At 44.6% G+C, this 17,030-nt stretch overlaps 1 protein-coding gene across 1 annotated transcript in view; it reads right to left on the bottom strand.

The window, feature by feature from the left end:
- Positions 1-11,682: 11,682 nt before the first annotated feature.
- The window catches only part of stxbp5a (syntaxin binding protein 5a (tomosyn)), a 192,661-nt gene continuing 187,313 nt past the window's right edge, over positions 11,683-17,030 (bottom strand). The window contains exons 23-27 of the mRNA XM_082961931.1: positions 14,439-14,811; positions 14,064-14,229; positions 13,849-13,960; positions 13,360-13,580; positions 11,683-13,190 (exon numbers count right to left, since the gene is read on the bottom strand). Of these exons, the coding sequence (XP_082818057.1) occupies positions 13,149-13,190; positions 13,360-13,580; positions 13,849-13,960; positions 14,064-14,229; positions 14,439-14,811 (914 nt within the window). The 3' untranslated portion in view covers positions 11,683-13,148. The remainder of the gene's footprint in view (positions 13,191-13,359; positions 13,581-13,848; positions 13,961-14,063; positions 14,230-14,438; positions 14,812-17,030) is intronic.

Here is a 17,030-nt window from a genome sequence, read left to right as displayed (position 1 = left end):
GCCAAAACTCAGAGCCACTATGCAGGATACGCTCTGGTACCGTTTGCCGTGTGGTAGGAGAAAAAACAGTCTATGACTTGAGTGACTGGAGTTAGTCTCCTGAGGGGGAAAAGGTTTTGTTGTGCCCTCTTCACGACTGACTTGGTGTGTTTGGACCATGATAGTTCATTCGTGATGTAGACACCTAGGAACTTGAGTCTCTCAACCCGCTCCACTACAGCCCCGTCAATGTTAATGGGGGCCTGTTCGGCCCGTCTTTTCCTGCAGTCCACGATCAGTTCCTTTGTCTTGCACACATTGAGGGAGAGGTTATTGTCCTGGCACCACACTGCCAGTTCTCTGACCTCCTCCCTATAGGCTGTCTCGTCGTTGTCGGTGATCAGGCCTACCACTGTTGTGTCATCTGCAAACTTAATGATGGTGTTGGACCCGTGCCTGGCCAAGCAGTCGTGGGTGAACAGGGAGTACAGGAGGGGACTGAGCACGCACCCCTGGGGAGCTCCAGTGTTGAGGATCAGCGTAGCAGATGTGTTGCTACCTACCCTCACCACCTGGGGTTGGCCCAGATCCAGTTGCAGAGGGAGGTGTTTAGTCCTGTCACGTCCTGACCAGCAGATGGAGCTGGTGTAGTAGTTTGGGGGTCAGGACGTGGCAGTCTGGTGTGTGTCTTGTGACTCCTGATCAGGAACAGCTGGGAATCGTTGTTCCTGATTGGGAGTCACATATGTAGGAGTTGTTTGTCACTGGGGTTTGTGGGGAATTGTTCTGTGTTGAGCCTATGCTTTGCCAGACTGTTTGTTGGTTGTTCGTTCGTTCATTCATTCTCATGGTTTGTTATTTTGGCATTCATTTTGATAGTGAATAAAAGTCAAGATGAGCCTGCACATACCTGCTGCGTTTTGGTCCTCTTCTCTCCAGTACGACATTTTTAAGGATGAGTACAACTATTTTTATGACAGAATTCCCCACCAACAAAGGACCAAGCAGCGGAAGAAGGCTGGCAAGGTAAGGGAGACCGAGAGGCACCCCCAAGAATTTTTTAGGGGGGGGCACAAGGGCTGTTTGACGGGGCAAGAGCTGCCCGCCAGTCAGTCGCCAGAGCTGCCCGCCAGTCAACAGTCGCCAGAGCTGCCCGCCAGTCAACAGTCGTCGCCAGAGCTGCCCGCCAGTCAACAGTCGTCACCAGAGCTGCCCGCCAGTCAGTCGTCACCAGAGCTGCCCGCCAGTCAACAGTCGTCAGAGCTGCCCGCCAGTCAACAGTCGTCAGAGCTGGCCGCCAGTCAACAGTCGTCAGAGCTGCCCGCCAGTCAACAGTCATCAGAGCTGCCCGCCAGTCAACAGTCGTCAGAGCTGCCCGCCAGTCAACAGTCGCCAGAGAGGTCAGACTGCGCTGAACTGCCGGAGTGGCCAGACTGCACTGAACTGCCGGAGTGGCCAGACTGCGCTGAACTGCCGGAGTGGCCAGACTGCGCTGAACTGCCGGAGTGGCCAGACTGCCCTGAACTGCCGGAGTGGCCAGACTGCCCTGAACTGCCGGAGTGGCCAGACTGCCCTGAACTGCCGGAGTGGCCAGACTGCCCTGACCTGCCGGAGTGGCCAGACTGCCCTGACCTGCCTTAGTGGCCAGACTGCCCCGACCTGCCGGAGTGGCCAGACTGCCCCGACCTGCCGGAGTGGCCAGACTGCCCCGACCTGCCGGAGTGGCCAGACTGCCCCGACCTGCCGGAGTGGCCAGACTGCCCCGACCTGCCGGAGTGGCCAGACTGCCCCGACTGTCCCGAGTTGCCAGACTGCCCCGACTGTCCCGAGTTGCCAGACTGCCCCGACTGTCCCGAGTTGCCAGACTGCCCCGACTGTCCCGAGTTGCCAGACTGCCCCGACTGTCCCGAGTTGCCAGACTGCCCCGACTGTCCCGAGTTGCCAGACTGCCCCGACTGTCCCGAGTTGCCAGACTGCCCCGACTGTCCCGAGTTGCCAGACTGCCCCGACTGTCCCCAGTTGCCAGACTGCCCCGACAGCCTGGAACAGCCTGCACCTGAGCCACCTCCAGGATAGGTGGGTTGGGGAGGGAGGGTGTAGCACAGTGCCGTCGTTGACGGCAGCCACCCTCCCTTCCCTCCCTTATGGTTTAGGGGTTATTGTTTGTTGGGTTTTTGTTGGGGTATTGGGGATTTTTCTTGTTTTTCTTTTTTAGGTGCATTCCGGGGTCTGCACCTTGAGGGGGGGGGGGGGGGGGTACTGTCACGTCCTGACCAGCAGATGGAGCTGGTGTAGTAGTTTGGGGGTCAGGACGTGGCAGTCTGGTGTGTGTCTTGTGACTCCTGATCAGGAACAGCTGGGAATCGTTGTTCCTGATTGGGAGTCACATATGTAGGAGTTGTTTGTCACTGGGGTTTGTGGGGAATTGTTCTGTGTTGAGCCTATGCTTTGCCAGACTGTTTGTTGGTTGTTCGTTCGTTCATTCATTCTCATGGTTTGTTATTTTGGCATTCATTTTGATAGTGAATAAAAGTCAAGATGAGCCTGCACATACCTGCTGCGTTTTGGTCCTCTTCTCTCCAGTACGACATTTTTAAGGATGAGTACAACTATTTTTATGACAAGTCCCATGATCCTTAGCTTAGTGATGAGCTTTGAGGGTACTATGGTGTTGAACGCTGAGCTGTTGTCGATGAATAGCATTCTCACATAAGTGTTCCTTTTGTCCAGGTGGGAAAGGGCAGTGTGGAGTGCAATAGAGATTGCATCATCTGTGGAACTGTTTGGGCGGTATGCAAATTGGAGTGGGTCTAGGGTTTCTGGGATAATGGTGTTGATGTGAGCCATGACCAGCCTTTCAAACAACTTCATGGCTATGGACGTGAGTGCTACGGGTCGGTAGTCATTTAGGCAGGTTGCCTTTGTGTTCTTGGGCACCGGGACTATGGTGGTCTGCTTGAAGCATGTTGGTATTACAGACTCAATCAGGGACATGTTGAAAATGTCTGTGAAGACACCTGCCAGTTGGTCAGCACACGCCCGGAGCACACGTCCTGGTAATCCGTCTGGCCCCGCAGCCTTGTGTATGTTGACCTATTTAAAGGTCTTACTCACGTCGGCTATGGAGAGCGTGATCACACAGTCGTCCGGAGCAGCTGATGCTCTCATGCATGCCTCTGTGTTGCTGGCCTCGAAGCGAGCATAAAAGTGATTTAGCTCGTCTGGTAGGCTCGTGTCACTGGGCATCTCGCGGCTGTGCTTCCCTTTGTAGTCTGTAATAGTTTGCAAACCCTGCCACATCCGATGAGCGTCGGAGCCGGTGTAGTATGATTCAATCTTAGCCCTGTATTGACGCTTTGCCTGTTTGATGGTTCGCCGCAGGGCATAGTGGGATTTCTTGTAAGCTTCCGAGTTAGAGTCCCGCACCTTGAAAGCAGCAGCTCTACCCTTTAGCTCAGTGCGAATGTTGCCTGTAATCCATGGCTTCACGTTGGGGTATGTACGTACAGTCACTGTAGGGACGACGTCCTCAATGCACTTATTGATGAAGCCAGTGACTGATGTGGTGTATTCCTCAATGTCATGGGGAGAATCCCGGAACATGTTCCAGTCTGTGATAGCAAAACAGTCCTGTAGTTTAGCATCTGCTTCATCTGACCATTTTTTTATAGACCGAGTCAATGGTGCTTCCTGCTTTAATTTTTGCTTGTAAGCGGGAATCAGGAGGATAGAGTTATGGTCGGATTTACCAAATGGAGGGCGAGGGAGAGCTTTGTATGCGTCTCTGTGTGTGGAGTACAGGTGATGTAGAATGTTTTTCCCTCTGGTTGCACATTTAACATGTTTATTCTGTGAAACATAGGATATTACAGTTTTTGATGTCCCGTTGGTAGGATATTCGTGATCGTACCTCGTCTAGTTTATTGTCCAATGATTGCACGTTGGCGAGTAATATTGACGGTAACGGCAGCTTTCCTACTCACCTTCTATGGATCCGGACTAGGCATCCAGCTCTTCGTCCTCTGTGTCGCTTCCTTTTGCGAATAATTGGGATGTCTGCCCTGCGGGGTGTTTGGAGAATATTGTGAGTCCTGCTTGTTGTTGTTGTTGAAAAAATGTTTGTCTAATCCGAGGTGAGTGATGGCTTTCCTGATATCCTGAAGCTCTTTTCTGCCGTAAGATATGGTTGGAGAAACATTATGTACAAAATAATTTACAAATATTGCGAAAAAAAACATAATAGCACAACTGGTTAGGAGACCGTAAATCGGCGGCCATCTCCTCCGGCGCCATTTTCATTTTCATTCAATTGGATTGAGGTCTTGGCTTTGACTAGGCCATTCCAAGACATTTCAATGTTTCCTCTTAAACCACTTGAGCGTTGCTTTAGCAGTACGCTTAGGGTCATTGTCCTATTGGAAGGTGAACCTCCATCCCAGTCTCAAATCTCTGGAAGTCAGAAACAGGTTTCCCTCAAGAATTTCCCTGTATTTAGCGCCATCCATCATTCCTTCAATTCTAACCAGTTTCCCAGTTCGTGCCGATGAAAAACATCCCCACAGCGTGATGCTGCCACCACCATGCTTCACTGTGGGGATGGTATTCTCGGGGTGATGGGAGATGTTGGGTTTGTGCCAGACATAGTGTTTTCCTTGATGGTCAAAAAGCTCCATTTTAGTCTCATCTGACCAGAGTACCTTCTTCCATATGTTTGGGGAGTCTCCCACATGCCTTTTGGCGAACACCAAACGTGTTTGCTTATTTTCTTCTTTAATCAATGGCTTTTTTCTGGCCACTCTTCTGTAAAGCCCAGCTCTGTGGAGTGTACTGCTTAAAGTGGTCCGATGGACAGATACTCCAATCTCAATCCAATCTGTACAGCACTTTGAGATATCAGCTGATGTAAGAAGGGCTATATAAATACATTTGATTTGATTTGATTCTTCCAGTTCATGGTGAGCAATCCCTGTTCTGATGTCCAGAAGTTATTTTCAATTATAAGAGATGGTAGCAGCAACATTATGTACAAAATAAGTTAGAAAATAAGTTACAAACTAACAAAATAGCACAGTTGGTTAGGAGCATGTAAAACGTCAGCCATCCTCTTCAGTGTCATTTTCCATTAAGTTTATCAAACTTGGAGTTTGGGGGTATTAAAGTATAACATTGTCTTGAGACAATATGTGTGGGCAGAGGCAAATGGTGCAATTGCCGGACACATTTTATGCACACAGGCTCTCCAACAATGAAAAATGAATTGAGTTAGTTACAAGTGGGGTTGGACTGAACCTACTGGATGGTAGCACTCCAGGAACAGGGTTGGAGAGCCATGATAGGCTATTCAATAGGCTACATCTGTCGGGACAAACATTCATTGAGGGAATTATGACGTTATTTAAATATTTATACATAACTAATACAGGACTAGTAAAGGCCCAGTGCACTACTTTAGTAAAAAAATATGTTTTTGCCTGCGCTACAGATGGCTATATATTCCCGCTTATACAGAACTAGTAAAGGCTCAGGGCACAACTTTTGTGAAAAATAAGTACCAGATTTGTATTTATGATTTTTATAGTTTCTTTTTTTTGTATTATTCTTTTTTACCCCGTTTTCTCCCCAATGTCGTGGTATCCAATTGGTACAGTCTTGTCTCATGGCTGCAACTCCCGTATGGACTCAGGAGAGGTGAAGGTCGAGAGCCATGCGTCCTCTGAAACAAAACACAACCAAGCCACACTGCTTCTTGACACAATGCCCACTTGAAGCCAGCCGCACCAATGTGTGACGACCGTGTCAGCGTGCACTGCGCCCGGCACAGGAGTCGCAAGGACATCACTGCCGGCCAAACCCTCCTCTAACCCGGACGACTCTGAGCCACTTGTGAGCCATCCCATGGGTCACGTGATCGCGGCCAGCTGCAACAGAGCCTGGACTCGAACCCAGAATCTCTATTGGCACAGCTAGCACTACGATGCAGCTCCTTAGACCACTGCACCACTCGGGGGGCCTGTATACATTTTTATTAACCCTTTGACATGTACCAACAAACGGGTGTAATCATTCTACAGTGGTCCCTGCAGCATACGCTCAAACCAGTGTGATTAGAACGCTTATTTAGAACGTCCAGTTTTGATTGACGCAACAGTCAGCGTTTGAGCTGGCAACAATGTTTTTTTCTCAGAAACATTTTGCACAAACACAGTCCTTACAAAGTTATGTCCTGAATGTGACAAGATTTTTTTGGGATGCACTGTTCAGACATGCACAGAAGTAGCAACAGCATAACACATCATACAAACTGGAAATGTAGGCTACATTAGTCCTAGTGCTAACTGAGGAAGGTTTGACATAACACAAGCGGTCATATTTAGCCAAATCGTGGCTGACAGAAACTACAATATGACTAAGCATATAGCAATCACTTTTTACAATTCATTACATCATGGGTGAGCTCACCATTGATCAAAATAATTGAGTAAAACACTTTCCAAAAATCGAAAGTAATCTGACAATAAATAGTTTGTGCTCTCCACCATGTAATTTTTTGGTTGCATCAAGCAATAGTTTGCATTTTGAAGGGGGTGTGTTGTCAATGATCATTCACTTCCCTTCATTCATTTCCGGAAGTTTACTCGAAAGATGAGTGAACCATTCCTTCACATCATTTTGTTATAACATCTTTAGTCTGACAGAATGCATTGTATAATGTCAACAAACATGGTGCCACACATAGCTGCAAATAGCTTAGCATTGGCTCATTATAATCAGTACAACCTTCAAAAAAAGTATTAAACACACATTATAGTTGTCCATTCCAATCTATGAAATAATTGGAATTCATGATTTGTCACTAGTACTTGAAAACATGTGAATACAACTGCAAATACATTATGCTCCATACTACTGTACATATAGCTCCTTCGGAAAGTATTGAGACCCCTTGACTTTTCCACATTTTGTTACGTTGTAGCCTTATTCTAAATTGGATTAAATATTTTTTTCCCCTCATCAATCTACACACAATATCCCATAATGACAAAGCAATAACAGGTTTTTAGAAATTTTTGCAAATGTATAAAGAAAAACTAACAGAAATAAGACATTTACATAAATATTCAGAACCTTTATTCAGTGCTTTGTTGAAGCACATTAGGGAGCGATTACAGCCTTGAGTCTTGGGAATGACGCTACAAGCTTGGCACGCCTGTATTTGGGGAGTTTCTCCCATTCTTCTCTTCAGATCCTCTCAAACTCTGTCATGTTGGATGGGGAGCGTAGCTGCACAACTATTTTCAGGTCTCTCCAGAGATGTCCGATCGGGTTCAAGTCCGGGCTCTGGCTGGACCACTCAAGGACATTTAGAGACTTGTCCTGAAGCCACTCATGCGTTGTCTTGGCTGTGTGCTTAGGATCGTTGTCCAGTTGGAAGGTAAACCTTTGCCCTGGTCTGTGATCCTAAGTGGTCTGGAGAAGGTTTTTATCAAGGGCCTCTCTGTACTTTGCTCCACTCATCTTTCCCTTCCCTCAGTCTCCCAGTCCCTGCTGCTGAAAAACATCCCCACAGCATGATGCTGCCACCACCATGGATCACTGTAGGGATGGTGACAGGTTTCCTCCAGATGTGATTCTTGGCATTCAGGCCAAAGAGTTCAATCTTGGTTTGATCAGATCAGAGAATTTAGTTTGTCATGATCTGAGAGTCCTTTAGGTGTCTCTTGGCAATTTCTACCATAAAGGACTGATTGGTGGAGTGCTGTAGGGATGGTTGTCCTTCTGGAAGGTTCTCCCATCTCCATAGAGGAACTCTGGAGCTCTGTCAGAGTGACTTGGGGTTTTTGGTCACCTTCCTGACCAAAGCCCTTTTCCCCCACTTGCTCAGTTTGGCTAGCCTATTGATAATTAGCAAGTAGCGTGTCTTGGTTTGAGGGCAACGTAGGTTAACTGTCCTGTTGCTTAGCAATCACATTGGAATAGTGAGAGCATTCTGACATCACATGCATAAAAAAAACTCACACCGGGGGTAACCGTTATAGATATTTGGAAGGTTAATATTTGTTTACTTATTCCGATTTTTCAGTGGGTGCTGCAGCACCCTCAGCACCCTTGTTCTATTAGATACCCCAGCTGATGTATCAATGCTGTAAGACAATGGATTTGGCCTTCTCAAATTAGTACTCTAACAAATTCCTCTGTGTTAATAGACTTATTTGAGCAACAACTGTATGAAAGAAGCAGCACTACCCTGCAAAAGATGGCAGTGCATTCACCTTAGGGTTCATGATGGACATGGAGAATAAACCACCACCAAAGGTATACATTTTTTCCACTTTTATTTTCCATTGCACAGTAATTTCTATCTACATAATTTCTAAATTGTTTGTGGCAGCAGAGAAAGTCATAAACATCCATGTGAAATTTGCATAAAACTGTACAAGAAAATTGGCTACAATGAGAAAATACTGCAACCCACTGATAACTGTTAAATCCAGGACAGAAATGGCATTATGGCAGACAGACTCCCTCTTGTAAATTAGTATGAATCATACCAGGTAAGAAGAATACTGCATACTGAGTATAGACAAGAAACAACTCACTCAAAGACAAGAAAAAACACATAAAAAAATCGAGAAGGGAAGGACCTCAATCATAGACTAGTTGTTTTTTTCCTGAAGTATTCTTTTCACCTTGGAAGATTGAAGCAGGGCTACCTACCGACATCCACACAACAATGCATACTAGAACACAGAGAAGGAGACCAAACCTGTTAGTTAGTATCACCAACATGAGCCACTTGGAACTGTTACTGGAGTAGAAGGAGAATGCATTAGAAGACAAGCGAGGGAGAGTTGAAGCATGATGAGTGCAGACTCAGACACTGAACATGCGAGGCCGGTCTATGATGGAGCCACATTACACAGAGGTTGCATCATCCTGCTGATGTAGACATCCTCTACTTACCGTGGTTACTGACTTGTTTCTTTTTTCTTGGTGATTTCCCACAATTGATTGGATACAGAAAGCTTGGTCATGGAAGTCAAGTATTTCAAACAAGAAAGACATTGTTGATCATACAACACAAAAAAAATGTTAAAGAACAATGTACAACTAAAAATAGGAAAGGAAAAGACAGCAAAGTTGAACATTAAAGGTAGACTCAGCAATTTGACGTAGTTGCAGAAAGTAAATGGCATAGTGGGTCAATTTCCGCAACAACTAAGAGCATTGAAGCACGATGCTCAACTTCTTCGCTATTTTGGCATCCTGGCTACCACACTGTAACAGTGTGAAGCGAACCCACACACATGCACCTATACTGTGTGATTGTGTGAGAGCAAAATCTTGCTCATCTCAATATCTGCAGTGCTGCTTGTGGCACGTCTACCTTGAAAGATACTGTGCTGGTCAAATGTTGTTTAGAAGTTAGTACAACTTTTATGAAGGGCACAATGTTGTGAATACAATAGTTGTGTTCGATTCTGAAAACTTGCATCCCTCACTAGTGGCCTCACGGTTGAGTTGCTGTAATCTTACTCCAACACCTAACCAGCCATCTCCTATCAGGATGAGTCGAAAAGGTCTTAGAGAAGAAAGAACGTCTTCAGAATGGAACCGAACTCAGTGACCGAGTCAGAATGCACAGTTCCCAAGGCCCTGTATAGACAGACCTATTGTATTTCAATTAGTGAAACACTTGGAATGCCAAGTTGAGTAATAGAACAATGAAACGAAAGCTAAAGTAATTCTTTGGCGTTAGAAAAAATATGGCAGCTGTCCTTGTGTCGCTTGCTTGAGCAATGTCAATCACTTTTCAATTGGTCTTAGATTGTCAAACTATTTACCTATTTACAAAACAATGGTAGAGAAGCCTGGCAGAACATTAAAGGAGATACATACAGTGAGGGAAAAAAACAGACACCTAGGTATTTGTAGTCCACATATTCTACAGTGGGGGAAAAAAGTATTTGATCCCCTGCTGATTTTGTACGTTTGCCCACTGACAAAGAAATGATCAGTCTATAATTTTAATAGTAGGTTTATTTGAACAGTGAGAGACAGAATAACAACAAAAAAATCCAGAAAAACGCATGTCAAAAATGTTAAAAAAGGATTTGCATTTTAATGAGGGAAATAAGTATTTGAACCCTCTGCAAAACATGACTTAGTACTTGGTGGCAAAACCCTTTTTGGCAATCACAGAGGTCAGACGTTTCTTGTAGTTGGCCACCAGGTTTGCACATATCTCAGGAGGGATTTTGTCCCACTCCTCTTTGCAGATCTTCTCCAAGTCATTAAGGTTTCGAGGCTGATGTTTGGCAACTCGAACCCTCAGCTCACTCCACAGATTTTCTATGGGATTAAGGTCTGGAGACTGGCTAGGCCACTCCAGGACCTTAATGTGCTTCTTCTTGAGCCACTCCTTTGTTGCCTTGGCCGTGTGTTTTGGGTCATTGTCATGCTGGAATAACCATCCACGACCCATTTTCAATGCCCTGGCTGAGGGAAGGAGGTTCTCACCCAAGATTTGACAGTACATGGCCCCTTTGATGCGGTGAAGTTGTCCTGTCCCCTTAGCAGAAAAACACCCCCAAAGCATAATGTTTCTACCTCCATGTTTGACGGTGGGGATGGTGCTCTTGGGATCATAGGCCGCATTCCTCCTCCTCCAAACACGGCGAGTTGAGTTGATGCCAAAGAGCTCCATTTTGGTCTCATCTGACCACAACACTTTCACCCAGTTGTCCTCTGAATCATTCAGATGTTCACTGGCAAACTTCAGACGGGCATGCATATGTGCTATCTTGAGCAGGGGGACATTGCGGGCGCTGCAGGATTTCAGTCCTTCACGGCGTAGTGTGTTACCAATTGTTTTCTTGGTGACTATGGTCCCAAATGCCTTGAGATCATTGACAAGATCCTCCCATGTAGTTCTGGGCTGATTCCTCACCGTTCTCATGATCATTGCAACTCCACGAGGTGAGATCTTGCATGGAGCCCCAGGCCGAGGGAGATTGACAGTTCTTTTGTGTTTCTTCCATTTGCGAATAATCGCACCAACTGTTGTCACCTTCTCACCAAGCTGCTTGGCGATGGTCTTGTAGCCCATTCCAGCCTTCTGTAGGTCTACAATCTTGTCCCTGACATCCTTGGAGAGCTCTTTGGTCTTGGCCATGGTGGAGAGTTTGGAATCTGATTGATTGATTGCTTCTGTGGACAGGTGTCTTTTATACAGGTAACAAGCTGTGGTTAGGAGCACTCCCTTTAAGAGTGTGCTCCTAATCTCAGCTCGTTACCTGTATAAAAGACACCTGGGAGCTAGAAATCTTTCTGATTGAGAGGGGGTCAAATACTTATTTCCCTCATTAAAATCCTTTTATAACATTTTTGACATGCGTTTTTCTGGATTTTTTTGTTGTTATTCTGCCTCTCACTGTTCAAATAAACTTACCATTAAAATTATAGACTGATTATTTCTTTGTGAGTGGGCAAAAGTACAAAATCAGCAGGGGATCAAATACTTTTTTCCCTCACTGTATGAGTGTTTTCACCACTGAAATGGGGACAGAAACAGAGGACAGTTCCGACACAGTACACATATAGCAGCGTCTCTTACACTTCAATAAATAAAATGTCAATTAATAGACCACTCACACTGACAAAGTTATTTTACGAGAAAAAAATGTTTCTGTCTTCAAAAACGTATGACTTCGCCTGAATGTACATATATATTCCTGCATATATGAACACACACAAATAGGTTTTCTTCCCATGTGTATATACTGTAGTAATCTCCAAGTTTACGTGCACTTCAGGATTACATGTCCATACAGTATTACTCCTGAAAACCAATCCAATAGGTGTGGATACACTAGCAGTGTATAGGCCTACTGTAACACTGACATAATTCACACAGAGTCATTATTAAAGCCAAACTGTAGTAGATGTTAATGGCATGATGAGGTCAGGGGGGATGGTAGCATTTACATGTCAAATTAAACACTTCAGGGAGAGGAGACACTGACAGTCTTGCTTCTAGAGTTCTGATCTTGCTTCTAGATTTCTGATGTGTGTGATACCTGATATGACACATTATTTATGGTGACGTGTACTGATCTGAATGATAAATCTATGTATTTTATATGCATGCCTTCTTTTTGAATCCAGCCCTTTTTATAAGGATCAATTAATGGGAGTTTGCCAAAGCCACAAAACATACTGGCCATATTACCAAATCAAAATATATCATAATTCACAACGTTCACAACAACTAAGAACAAATAAAAACAGATTTCAAGTAAAACAGACTGAGCATAAAATAAACGATAAACAAGAGGAAAGAAATTAATACATGTATAATACAGTTGGGAACAATACGAAAACAGTGAATCGAAATGATGAGGAGAGTCTAGTTGGATTAAGGAGAGAGGATCCAGTGTACATTGGAATGACTTGCTTTTTTTATCCTGCAACTCTCTGCATAGAGCCGGCTGTCACTATGACAACACATCCTGTGACTTTGAGTAGAGCTTCTTATGCCCACCACCAGTTTCGCTCCACCTGTGAAGTTCTTCTCTTGTTGTTTTGCACTTGACAGTCGGAAGTGAATACAGCGTTGATCATTTTATATAGATTTATGTATATATAATTATGTATATATATATATATAAATATGTATGTATATATATATATATATATTTCTTTTTTTCCTCTTTTTCCATTTTGAGATTTTTTTTTGTAGTTGTTTTTTCTTCATTGTTAATTTTTTTCTCAGATGTGTCTGTTTTTGTCTTTAGTATACTGGCCCCGGGTTGTTTGGAGCAGAGACGACGGCACAGAACAATTTGGCGAATGAGGATGAGGGAACCCCAGAGCTCTAACCAACTGGCAGGCCACAGAGGGGAAAACAAACAAACCAAAGATAACAATTTGTCCTTCTCTCTAGTCCGTTCCTCATATGAAACCTTATGACTGAGGTAAATACAGTATACAACATTGTGCTAGGGAAGAGTATCCCACGTGTCCAGCGAAGGAAGGAGAGATGGAAGGAGGTATGGAATGAGAGATGGAGAGTATCCCACGTGTCCAGCGAAGGAAGGAGAGATGGAGGAGGGGGGCATGTAGAGTCCAGATGAAGCAGTGTCCCTTTGGCTCTGCTCCCCTCTTTCAGATCAGAACTGGTACCACTTCTTGTCTTTGCACTTCAGCATCATCTGTGGAGAGAGGAAAATGAAAAACTAGTGTTACAGAAAACTGCCATTTGTCTCCCTCTAAGGGCTATACATGACACTATACAAGCAACATCTTCTAGGAGTATAGGATGAAGCTGATCTAAGATCAGTTTTATGTTTTGTCTCACAATGCAATGTCTCTCTTTCTTACATCGTGGGCGTGTTTGCCAAAGGAGTCTGCGCTGGCCAGCATGGCGGCCGTCCTCTCGTCCAGCTCGCCCAGTTTCTGCCCTCTCTCGTCCAGCGCTATCCGGGCACGTGCCAGGTCCGCCACCACGCCCGAGGCTGCCCCCTTCATGCCTTCCAGGCCCTGAGGACCTGGGATGTGCTGGGCAAGGCCACGAGATGCTTTACCCGCCTGCGTCTCACCAACTAGAGGAAAAGGGTAGAAAGAGAGGTGGAGAGGAAAGAGAGAGAGAGAGGGGAAGGTAGGACGTGTGAGAGGGAGAGTCAGAAAGACAAAGGGAGAGGAAAAGACAGGGAAGAGGAGATACAAGTCTCTCCCTTTCTGTGCCTATTGTAAGAGATATCAAATTTACACTGAGTATATCATCTTAGTGCCTGCTGTGTTAGGGACTTTGGATGTATTACGATGAAGAATAGAGTTTCTGTGTGTACATTCTGTGTATGTGTCACTCACATAGCTCCTCTCTGTCCAGGGAAGTTGCTCCTCCCCCAAAAAGGCCCTTGAAGAATCCTCGGTTGGGAGCCTCCGGAGTCTCCACTGGTGTGAACAGTTCTCCTAGCATCTCCTGAAACACGCACATACACACATAAATGCATGTATATTGATTGTGTGTGTGTGTTAGCGTGCATGCCTGAGTTCTTGTTTGGGTGTACTTGTGTGGTCCTAACCTGCAGGTTCTCGCAGGTCTCCTGGCTGTATGTGATCCTCTGTATCTCAGTGGGGGAGGTGAGGTACATGGCCTGGCCCAGGTTGGTGAAGCAGAAGGTCCGGGCTATCCGCATGTCTGTCAGCGGCAGGTAGTTTACATCAAGCAACGGTCTCAGACCCGGCAGACTGCAGACAAAGATGGAGACCACGTACAACACATTGTTACTCAAACACAACATCATTCTACTGTCCGTGTCCAGATAAGGAAAGTTTAATCTAGAAACCTTCAGTCTAACCTTAGCATTCAATAAGCTATTGTAAAATAGGTATTATCAATTAGCTTTAATGTATGTATCTCTCTAACCTGTGTGTGTTTGTATGGCTTACTGACTCACCTGAGGGTCATGATGTGTCCGTTAGCACAAAAACAGGCCACACAGTTCCCTATGTTCATCTGGACCACGTCAGCCCTCAGGACGAACGATGTCTCTGTGATGCTGTGTTTGAATATGCAGTTCTGAGAGGGCAGTGCTATGACCTTAGCCTGTTTCTCAGAGCACACCACCGCATACTGGCTCTCCTGCAGCTCCTGGGAGGTGGAGGGCGACACAGAGACCGGGCGGCGTTTACGGGCTTTGTCTCGCTCCTCACTGTCGGCGCCCACGGCGTTGGGCTCGTACCACAGCTCAAAGGCAGGGGGAAGGAAGGTGCCCGTGTTGTCCAGGAAGGCCATCCTCAGGATACTGCCCTTCAGACGCCCCAGGGTACCTGGATAGATAGGGGAATGGAGATGTTAGTGTGATTAAAATATATCTAGGTATTATCGAAATTTTGGACACACCTACTCATTAAACGTTTTTTCTTTATTTTACTATTTTCTACATTGTAGAATAATAGTGAAGAAATAAAAACTATGAAATAACACATATGGAACCATGTAGGAGAAGTGTTAAACAATTCAAAATCTCTTTTATATTTGAGATTCTTTGCCTTGATGACAGCTTTGCACACTCTTGGCATTCTCTCACCCAGCTTCATGAGGTAGTCACCTGGAATGCATTTCAATTAACAGGTGTGCCTTGCTAAAAGTTAATTTGTGGAAATTCTTTCCAACTTAATGCGTTTGAGTCAATCAGTTGTGTTGTGACAAGGTAGGGGTGGTATACAGAAGATAGCCCTATTTGGTTAAAGGCCAAGTCCATATCATGGCAAGAACAGCTCAAATAAGCAAAGAGAAATGACAGTCCGTCAATATTTAAGACATGAAGGTCAGTCAATGCGGAACATTCCAATAACTTTTTTTAACCTGTTAGGGCTAGGGGGCAGTATTGACACGGCCGGATAAAAAAACGTACCCGATTTAATCTGGTTACTACTCCTGCCCAGTAACTAGAATATGCATATAATTATTGGCTTTGGATAGAAAACACCCTAAAGTTTCTAAAACTGTTTGAATGGTGTCTGTGAGTATAACAGAACTCATATGGCAGGCAAAAACCTGAGAAGATTCTGAACAGGAAGTGGCCTGTCTGACAAGTTGTTGTTCATCTTGGCTCTTTTTATTGAAGACTGAGGATCTTTGCTGTAACGTGACACTTCCTACGGCTCCCATAGGCTCTCAGAACCCAGGAAAAAGCTGAATGATATCGAGGCAGCCCCAGGCTGAAACACATTAGCGCGTTTGGATAGTGGCCTGTCAGAGGACCATCAGACTGGGGCTCGTGCACGAGATGTTTTTATTTTCGCTCTCTTTGAACGAAAACCACCACTCCCGGTCGGAATATTATCCCTTTTTTATGAGAAAAATGGCATAAAAATTGATTTTAAACAGCGGTTGACATGCTTCGAAGTACGGTAATGGAATATTTAGAATTCTTTTGTCACGAATTGCGCCATGCTCGTCACCCTTATTTAGCCTTTAGGATAGTGTCTAGAACGCACGAACAAAACGCCGCTGTTTGGATATAACGATGGATTATTTTGGACCAAACCAACATTTGTTATTGAAGTAGAAGTCCTGGGAGTGCATTCTGACGAAGACAACAAAGGTAAGAACATTTTTCTTATAGTAAATCTAACTTTGATGAGTGCTAAACCTGCTGGGTGTCTAAATAGCTAGCCCTATGATGCCGGGCTATCTACTCAGAATATTGCAAAATGTGCTTTCACCGAAAAGCTATTTTAAAATCGGACATATCGAGTGCATAGAGGAGTTCTGTATCTATAATTCTTAAAATAATTGTTATGCTTTTTGTGAACGTTTATCGTGAGTAATTTAGTAAATTCACCGGCAGTGTTCGGTGGGAATGCTAGTCACATGCTAGTCACATGCTAATGTAAAAAGCTGGTTTTTGATATAAATATGAACTTGATTGAACAAAACATGCATGTATTGTATAACATAATGTCCTAGGGTTGTCATCTGATGAAGATCATCAAAGGTTAGTGCTACATTTAGCTGTGGTTTGGGTTTATGTGACATTATATGCTAGCTTGAAAAATGGGTGTCTGATTATTTCTGGCTGGTTACTCTGCTGACATAATCTAATGTTTTGCTTTCATTGTAAAGCCTTTTTGAAATCGGACAGTGTGGTTAGATTAACGAGAGTCTTATCTTTAAAATGGTGTAAAATAGTCATATTCTTGAAAAATTGAAGTAATAGCATATCTAAGGATTTGAATAACGCGCCACAGGATTCAACTGGCTGTTGAGTAGGTGGGACGCAAGCGTCCCACCTAGCCCATAGAGGTTAACGGGTTGTAAGTAAGCATTTCACGGTAAGGTCTACACTTGTTGTATTCGGCGCGTGTAACAAATAAAGTTTGATTTGATCTCTACTATTATTCCACAATGTAGAAAAAATTGTAAAAAATAAAGAAAAACCCTTGAGTAGGTGTGTCCAAACTTTTGACTAGTACTGTAGATTATGTGTAGAGCAAGATGTAATGTGTGTACAGAAACATGATAACATGTAGCAAAGAGTTGT

The sequence above is a fragment of the Salmo salar genome, chromosome 15 (assembly GCF_965601325.2).
Source record: "Salmo salar chromosome 15, fSalSal1, whole genome shotgun sequence".
NCBI lineage: Eukaryota > Metazoa > Chordata > Actinopteri > Salmoniformes > Salmonidae > Salmo > Salmo salar.
Note: the sequence above shows the minus strand (reverse complement) of the source record. Positions and strands in the feature narration are given on the sequence as shown.